This window comes from Hyperolius riggenbachi, chromosome 12 (genome assembly GCF_040937935.1).
Source record: "Hyperolius riggenbachi isolate aHypRig1 chromosome 12, aHypRig1.pri, whole genome shotgun sequence".
Taxonomy (NCBI): Eukaryota; Metazoa; Chordata; class Amphibia; order Anura; family Hyperoliidae; genus Hyperolius; species Hyperolius riggenbachi.
In genome coordinates, this window is record NC_090657.1 from 54,061,656 (window position 1) to 54,071,151 (window position 9,496).

General features: G+C 50.7%; 1 protein-coding gene across 2 annotated transcripts in view; it reads right to left on the bottom strand.

The window, feature by feature from the left end:
* The window catches only part of LOC137542326 (medium-chain acyl-CoA ligase ACSF2, mitochondrial-like), a 136,130-nt gene extending 131,670 nt beyond the window's left edge, over positions 1-4,460 (bottom strand). Inside the window, exon 1 of one of the 2 annotated variants that reach the window (XM_068264152.1) lies at positions 4,311-4,460. In XM_068264152.1, coding sequence (XP_068120253.1) covers positions 4,311-4,408 — 98 coding nt within the window. In that variant the 5' untranslated portion in view covers positions 4,409-4,460. The remainder of the gene's footprint in view (positions 1-4,310) is intronic. The other variant, XM_068264153.1, reaches the window with a different exon arrangement.
* Positions 4,461-9,496: the final 5,036 nt, after the last annotated feature.

Below are 9,496 nucleotides of genomic sequence, written 5' to 3' on the forward strand. Positions count from 1 at the left end.
CAGCACTTCCTTAGTAACGTGCATTGCTTACATAGCAACACGCTTAACTTTAACTGTGGGTGGCCCTGTGAAGTATCACGTCACTTTACTAGCGGGGCTACTATGTTAATTAACATAGTTACAGTAACTATGTTAATCCCCTGGGACAGGGGATTTAAAAATAAAATAAAAATCTATACCTGAGGCTTCCTCCAGCCCCCTCGCTGTCTGGAGCCTCCGCAATTACCCCGGAAGGTCCTTCAGTTGGGGCATTCAGGCCACACACACTTCCCTGTTGCCGGGAGCATTCTTAGCCTGCGCAATAGTATGAAAGCGGGACAGGGCAATGGACGCACAGATTGCCCCAGATAGGTTAACTTTGCAGCCAAATTGCGGAGGATCCAGGCATCGCAGGAGGACAGCGAAGGGGTGATCAGCCTGGGAGGGGGGGGGGGGGAGCTTGGAGGAAGCCCCCACCAGGTATAATTTTTTTTTTTTTTTAACTCCCCTGCACCAGGCTCCCTTTAGAGGCAGTTAAAAAAAATTCCCTCATTGGTGATTTGTTGGTGCTGATTCATCTGTCCTGTTTACGGTGTAAAGTAATAACAGCCACTATACGTTGGGTAGAACTTAGCGCTGGGTGACCAGGGTGGGGTGTGTAGTCTTTACTGGGCAGAGATTAGTGCTGGGTGACCAGGGTGGGGTGTGTAGTCTTTACTGGGCAGAGATTAGTGCTGGGTGACCAGGGTGGGGTGTGTAGTCTTTACTGGGCAGAGATTAGTGCTGGGTGACCAGGGTGGGGTGTGTAGTCTTTACTGGGCAGAGATTAGTGCTGGGTGACCAGGGTGGGGTGTGTAGTCTTTACTGGGCAGAGATCAGTGCTGGGTGACCAGGGTGGGGTGTGTAGTCTTTACTGGGCAGAGATTAGTGCTGGGTGACCAGGGTGGGGTGTGTAGTCTTTACTGGGCAGAGATTAGTGCTGGGTGACCAGGGTGGGGTGTGTAGTCTTTACTGGGCAGAGATTAGTGCTGGGTGACCAGGGTGGGGTGTGTAGTCTTTACTGGGCAGAGATTAGTGCTGGGTGCCCAGGGTGGAGTGTGTAGTCTTTACTGGGCAGAGCTTAGTGCTGGGTGTCCATTGTAGAGTGCGTAGTCTTTAAAGAGGAACTCCAGTGAAAATAATGTAATAAAAAAAGTGCTTCATTTTTACAATAATTATGTATAAATGATTTAGTCGGTGTTTGCCCATTGTAAAATCTTTTAAATCCCTGATTTACATTCTGACATTTATTACATGATGACATTTTTACTGTTGGCAGGTGATGTTGCTGCTGCATGCTTTTTTGGCAGTTAGAAACAGCAGTAAACAGCTATTTCCCACAATGCAACAAGATTCACAGGGCCAGACTTATCAAAGCATTACCGACAGTTTTTTCTTGTAAAACTGTTATAACCAGCAGAACAGTTCTGCATGATAGTAAGAACCTTCCCAAAGCCTATGTAATAGCGGCAGTTTAGTGTGGATTTCTAGAGCTAAACTACAGTTAAGAAAAGTGCAAATCCATTCCTTAACTGCTGCAGATTAATAAGTGTTCATTAGCAGTTCTCCAGATAGTGCAGGCTAGATGTGATTTGTGGAGGGCTCCTTCCCCCTCACTCAGAGCTTGCTGACAGCAGGTGTGTTGGTTACCTCAGCAACAGCAATTCCCCTCACACACTGCACTGTCTGAGAGACATTCTTAGCTCCTTTTTTTCCTTACAGTTTAAGAAGGAATCTGCACTATCTAGGGATTTCTTAGGATGTCTGAGACAGTTCTGCACAGATTTCTGAAAACCTACTAATATTTTGTCTCAGACACTCTTGATAAATCTGGCCCACAGACCAGAAACTGCCAGGAGTACCATGATCCTCAGAGTTTCTTTTGGGAGGGGTTTCACCACAATATCAGTCATACAGCGCCCCCTGATGTTCCATTTGTGAAAATATATAGATTTCTCATTTAAAAGGGGTTTCAGCTACTGATTGAGATAAAGTTCAATTCTTGGTCGGAGTTTCTCTTTAAATGCATACACAGTGCTCAGTGTCCCTGCACACGTTTTTAAAAACGCTCTCTAGACAGCTGATCAACTCACCTTATTTGAAGGAGTCAAGAGAAGCACAGGACAGGTTATTTGCATGGTAGCTTTAACGGGAGTCTGAAGCCATTATCCTTTATTTACAACAAAATTTTAAGTAAGGAAAAAAAAAACAGATACTCATCTAAGGAGAGGGAAGGCTCTGGGTCCTATAGATTCATCCCATTCTCCTCCTGTTCTGTTACCTGCAGGCTACCCTGTTAGCAGTCCACGACTGCTGGACTTACGGGTTGTTCTTCGGGAAGCACTGGGGCTTCTGAAGACTGGCCGCTCCGTTCTGCACACGCCCCAAGTAAGATGAACTTAGCTGGGGCTTCTAATGGTCCCCCACAGACATCCTGTGCCCGCGCAGCCACTCACCGATGCTCCTGGCCCCACCTCCAGTTCACTTCTGGAATTTCCGACTTTAAAGTCGGAAAACCACTGTGCCTGCGCGCCCGTGTCCTCGCTCCCACTGATGTCACCAGGAGCATACTGTGCAGGTGCAGAACGTACTGGGCCTGCGCAGTACACTACTGTTGACGTCAGCGGGAATGAGGGCGCAGACGTGCAGGCACAGTGGTTTTCCGGCTTTAAAGTTGGAAATTCCAGAAGTGAACCGGAGGCGGGGACCGAAAGCATCAGTGAGTGGCTGTGTGGGTAAAGGACATCTGCGGGGGACCATTAGAAGCCCCAGGTTAGTCCAACTCTTTTCCCTCCTACAGTACTCCTTTGAGGAACAGAGACTGCTGGTACCACAAAACAACGCCTCCCGACAAATCGCCACACATACCCGCCGCTACCACCGATCTTGACGCTCTCTCCCCGCTGCAGGCCCCTCTCTCTGCAGTCGCTATGAAGGCAAAGCTCTGTGTGTCAGTCAGGAGCCACTTTCATTGGCTCCTGACCCTGTCCATCAATGTCAACCAATGTAATTGTTTCACAGTGATTACGCGGTCAGGAGCCAATGAAAGTGGCTCCTGACCGGCTCACAGAGCTCTGCCGTCAGACAGCAGGGAAAATGAACTGCGGTGGGAAGAAAAGGGGCGCACAACAGACTTGTTGAAATCTAAGTCCGGTAGGTAGCTGCGAGGCTCTGACAGGATGTAGATTTCAATTAATGCGGTGGGGAGGCAGTTAAGTACAATGGTGTTATCCTTAAAGGATACCCGAGGCGACAAGTGACATGATGAGATAGACATGTATGTACAGTGCCAAGCACACTAATAACTATGCTGTGTTCCTTTTTTTCTTTCTCTGTCTGAAAGAGTTAAATATCAGGTATGTAAGTGGCTGATTCAGTCCTGACTCAGACAGGAAGTGACTACAGTGTGACCATCACTGATAAGAAATTCCAGTGAGCCAGTTACAAGGAGGCACCAGGCAGTGAGCCAGTTACAAGGAGGCACCAGGCAGTGAGTCCGTTACAAGGAGGCACCAGGCAGTGAGTCCGTTACAAGGAGGCACCAGGCAGTGAGTCCGTTACAAGGAGGCAGTAAGTCAGTTACAAAGAGGAAGCAGGCAGTAAGCCAGTTACAAGGAGGCAGTAAGCCAGTTACAAAAAGGCACCAGGCAGTGAGCCAGTTACAATGAGGCACCAGGCCGTGAGCCAGTTACAATGAGGCACCAGGCAGTGAGCCAGTTACAATGAGGCACCAGGCAGTGAGCCAGTTACAATGAGGCACCAGGCAGTGAGCCAGTTACAATGAGGCACCAGGCAGTGAGCCAGTTACAATGAGGCACCAGGCAGTCAGCCAGTTACTATGAGGCACCAGGCTGTAAGCCAGTTACACTGAGGCACCAGGCAGTGAGCCAGTTACAATGAGGCACCAGGCAGTGAGCCAGTTACTATGAGGCACCAGGCTGTAAGCCAGTTACTATGAGGCACCAAGCAGTGAGCCAGTTACTATGAGGCACTAGGCAGTGAGCCAGTTACTATGAGGCACTAGGCAGTGAGCCAGTTACAATGAGGCACCAGGCAGGGAGTCACAATAAAAACCCTCTCTTTGCCAACCTTCTGCCCTCACACTCTGTACAAGAACTCCCCTGTAACGTGTCTGTGCATACCATCCTGTGACGTTTACTTTAGCTTCTATGTAGACATAAAGTCTGGCAGGAAGTTTCTGGCAGTGATTAGCAGAAGTATTATGGCTCGCAGCTCCCTGTAGGCGGCGCTCTGTTCAATGTAAAGGGATCAGTCCCTACCTGACCCCTTACCTGCCCTGGTGAATGCCCCTTCGCCAGCACAGCCTCCTCTTCACCCCGACACTCAGCACTCTCCGGGCCAGCAGCTGCAACACTCCTGGGGAAGCCATCGTTCCCTGATCGTGCAAAATGCCAAGCCCGCCCCACTTACTACAACACAAGCTAAACCGCAAGACGAGCGCTCCCGCCCTGTAGGCGGTGCTTATCAGTATCTCTCTCACGGCTTGCAATGTTGAACCTGGGCGATGGCTGCCCCGCCCACTATCCATATATAAGTAGGCGTGGTAATGAGGAGGAGTCTGTAAAGTTTACTGCAGTACAATGTTTGGGGCGCGCTTGAGGGGAGACAGGCAGCCTCTGCTATCTGATCCCATGTATGCCGGAGCAGCTGGCAATAGTTCCTGCAGCCAAAGCAAGCCATGTACTAATAATGTTTGAGCAATCTAGCAAGCCATGCACACACCATGCAATTTCCAATCAGATAAACTGATCGATTCGATAATTTCTGACAGGTTCAATCAGATTTTTGATCGATTTTTCACTACATATTGTTTTGGTCACCTATGTTCAAAATCGATAGGAACCTCATCGGACCTGTCAAATTATCGATTTGACCTGTCAATCTGACCGGAAATTGCATGGTGTGTACTCAGTGCAGTTTCTAGGCTAAAATGCACCCAGGGCGAGGGTGTAAAAATTGCGCCCCCCCCCCCCGAAGCAAGGTATGGGTGCCCACAGTGTAGGTTAGCCAGGTCTAGTTGCACTCAGTATAGATTCCCCCAGAATAGGTACCCCAGTATAGGTAGCCAGCTATAGGTCCCCCCAGTATAAGTAGCCAGGCATAGGCGAGTCAGTATAGTTGCCTCCGGTATAGGTTAGCCAGGTAGGTGCCTCCAGTATAGGTAGCCAGTATAGTTGCCCACAGTATAGGTTAGATAGGCAGGCGTCCCCGGTATACGTTAGATAGTTAGGTGCCCCCACTACAGGTTAGCTAGGTGGGTGCCTCTAATATAGGTAGCCAGAATAGTTGCCCCCCGCATAGGTTAGATAGGTAGATGCCCCCAGTATAGGTTAGTTCGGTAGGTACCTCCAATATAGGTAGCCAGTATAGTTGTCACCTGTATAGACTAGCTAGGTAGGTAGGTGCCCCCAATACAGGTTAGATAAGTTAATGCTCCCACTATAGGTTAGATAGGAAGGTGCCCCCCAGTATAGGTTAGGAAGGTGCCCCCCCAGTATAGGTTAGATAGGTAGCTGCCCCCCAGTATAGGTTAGATAGGTAGCTGCCCCCCAGTATAGGTTAGATAGGTAGGTGCCCCCCAGTATAGGTTAGATAGGTAGCTGCCCCCCAGTATAGGTTAGATTAGGTAGCTGCCCCCTCAGTATAGGTTAGATTAGGTAGCTGCCCCCTCAGTATAGGTTAGATTAGGTAGCTGCCCCCCAGGTTAGATAGGTAGCTGCCCCCCAGTATAGGTTAGGTAGGTGCCCCAGTATAGGTTAGATAGGTAGCTGCCCCCAGTATAGGTTAGATAGGTAGCTGCCCCCCAGTATAGGTTAGATAGGTAGGTGCCCCCCAGTATAGGTTAGATAGGTAGGTGCCCCCCAGTATAGGTTAGATTAGGTAGCTGCCCCCTCAGTATAGGTTAGATTAGGTAGGTGCCCCCCAGGATAGGTTAGATAGGTAGCTTCCCCCAGTATAGGTTAGATAGGTCGGTGCCCCCTCAGTATAGGTTAGATTAGGTAGGTGCCCCCCAGTATAGGTTAGATTAGGTAGGTGCCCCCCAGTATAGGTTAGATTAGGTAGGTGCCCCCCAGTATAGGTTAGATTAGGTAGGTGCCCCCCAGTATAGGTTAGATTAGGTAGCTGCCCCCCAGTATAGGTTAGATAGGTAGCTGCCCCCCAGTATAGGTTAGATAGGTAGGTGCCCCCCAGCAGGGCCGGTCCGCCCATGAGGAGGGGTGAAACAATTGCCTCAGGCGGCACTTCTGGGGGGGCGGCAACCGGTCCGGGTGGGGGTCCACCGAGCTGGAAGGGGTAGCGGGCAGGAAGGGGGTATTGGGCACAGTGGTGGGGAGGCGGGTCGGACCTCCCCTCCCTCGCCTCGGTCTCCCTATCTGCGCTCCCCCTCCAGCTTTTAGCCACTACTGGTAAGAGGCAGCGGGCGGGGACGACTCACCTCTTCCGCGTTCCAGCGTGCGTTCTATTGTCACTTCCTGCAATGCCGCCCACTGTATTGTAAGTGGACGGCATTGCAGGAAGTGATGACAGTAAAACGCATGCTGGAACGCGGACGAGGTGAGTCATCCCTGCCAGCTGCCTCTTACCAGTAGCGACTAAAAGCTGGAGGGGGAGCGCAGATAGGGGGACCCAGGCGAGGGAGGGGGGTCTGAACCCCCTCCCCACCACTGTGCCAAATACCGCCTTCCTGCCCGCTGCCCCCTCCAGCTCGACGGCCCCCCACCCACGGCTTGGGGGGGTGGCGATTTTTTCGAAGTTTGCCTCAGGCGGCAAAAAGTCTAGGGCCGGCCCTGCCCCCCAGTATAGGTTAGATAAGGTAGCTGCCCCCTCAGTATAGGTTAGATTAGGTAGCTGCCACCCAGTATAGGTTAGATTAGGTAGGTGCCCCCCAGGATATGTTAGATAGGTAGCTGCCCCAGTATAGGTTAGGTAGGTGCCCCCCATGATGGAGGGGGGAGCCGCAGCCGCGGGGAGGGCAGCCCGACCTCTCTCTCCCTCTCCCCAGGCCGCCCTCCATGCGATCCCCCCTCGGACGGAGTGCAGAGTAATGCGCAGGGAAGCGCTACAGAAAACTACTCACCTCGCTGGCTCCAAGCGCTGCTCTCTCGCCGCCAGTCTCATCTCTGCTTACACGCTGATACACACACACGCTGCTAAGCAGCGTGTGTGTGTATCAGCGTGTAGGCAGAGAGAGGAGACTGGCGGCGAGAGAGCAGCGCTTGGAGCCAGCGAGGTGAGTAGTTTTCTGTAGCGCTTCCCTGCGCATTACTCTGCACTCCGTCCGAGGGGGGATCGCATGGAGGGCGGCCCAGGGAGAGGGAGGGAGAGGTCGGGCTGCCCTCCCCGCGGCTGCGGCTCCCCCCTCCATCACAGCACCCCCCTCCCAGCAGCGCCCCGGGTGGCGGCACGCCCCGCACGGGGGTAGAAACGGCCATGTGTGTACTTGTCCACTCGATCCATTTAGCAGTGTTCTCATTGAGAAGCGATCTTATGCCTGGTACACACCATGCAATTTTCCATCAGATCGAACTAGATAATTTTCGACAGGTCTGATTTGATTTCCAGTTTTTAATCGGATTGATTTTGTACAGAAGTGATCGGAAAAAATGATCAGAAATCAGATCACACCTACTGAAAATGATCGTTGCAACCCACCTATCTGACTGTGTGTACCAGGCATTAAAGGACAACTGAGGCAAAAATAAACGAATGAAATAAACGGTTATATCTATCTTCCTTCTCCTAAAAATAACTTCTTAAGATATTCCAGTTTTATTTTATGTTTAAATCTACTTTACCGGCGCTTGGGTGGGCATTACGTTTTTCTGAAAATCAATTTTCTAAGCACTTTTCCCGAGCGTTTTTTTTTTAATTCACTCCCTGACGCATGTCAGGAAGTGAAATCTTTGACCTGGAAAATAATAAATACAATGTATTCATTCTTTAAAAATGTGAAGGCAATCATCGCATAAAGCAATTTTGTTAGTGTTTAGCACTCTTCTTATACCTTCCATTATTGCAAAATCGCCCCAAAAATGGTCCAGGCACCGCTTTGCTGAACGCACAGCACACAAATCGCACTGATATGAAGCTTCTCACAGATTCATTGCACAAATGTTTTAGGGGCGACTTTGAAAATGGAAAAAATGGCAAAACCGCCCCTAGCGTGAACAAGCCCTTAGTGTTTCCATTGGTGGAGGCGAGCGCCACCCTCCTATGGTAACCTATACTATATGATGGCTCGAGAAAATGCATTACCTGTCCGCTGTCTACTGTACTTCTGCATTGGCGCCCCATGTGAATGCTGGCATTATAGCATGTACGGCGCATGTGTGGCGTCACATAAGCACCCCACGTGCTATATGCCGGTAGTCATATGCACCACCACTGGGCAGCACATACAGTGGTTTCAAAATATAGGTAGAAGGCTGCGCATCCCTGACCCAATACTGTACAATTGAATGGTTAATCGCTGTGGCGCACACCGCCCCCCCTGGACTAAAATGTACGCCCGCATCCAAACAATGCAATACTGGTCTATGGAGAAATTTTAGCTTCCATCATAGTTTTGCATGCAAAAAGTATAATATACTGGACATCTGCACCAACGTTGAGGTAAATCTCCAGAGCAGATGTCCTAACACTAAACTTACCTAAGTTAAAAGCAAATGTCTTTACCCTGGCCAGGGGAGGACTGGGACCTTTTGGCCTGGGGGACAACACAAACTAGAGGCCCGTTTCACGGCATCCCCAGCCCAAAGCCATATCTTTCTTGTGTGCAAATCTTCAAATTGTGATGACTAACAGACACACACACACACACACACACACACACACACACACACAGTACCTGATGCCTAACCCCATTTCTCCGCACAATCTACCTGTCTGTGTCTGATGCCTAACCTTAAAGGAGTTATCAGGCTTTTTTTTTTTTTTTTTTTATGAAAATAAGTGCTACTTACCCAGGGCTCGTCCAGCCCCAAGCTCCCAGCATGTCCCTTGCCGCAGCTCTGCAGTCAGCTGTCCGCTGCCTCCCAGCCCCCGGCGATGATGTCAGGCCGACTGCGCCTGTGCGAGCGGCGCTGTCAATCACCGCCACATGGACCAGAGCGTACTGTGCAGACGCAGAACTACTGCGCCTGCGCAGTACATTCCGGTCCACGTGGCGGTGATTGACAGTGCTGCTCGCACAGGCGCAGTACAGGCCGACATCTAGGTCGGACTGGTGCCATCGCCGGGGACTGGGAGGCAGCGGCAGCGAATGGCTGACTGCAGAGCTGCGGCGAGGGACATGCTGGGAGCGTGGGGCTGGAGTAAGCCCCGGGTAAGTAGCACTTATTTCATTAAAAATGCCTGATAACTCCTTTAAACAACCCCCCCACACACACAAAAAAACCTACCTACCTGGTGATGCCTAACCCCACTCCTGCCCACCCACCATTATCCCTGCCGCCAA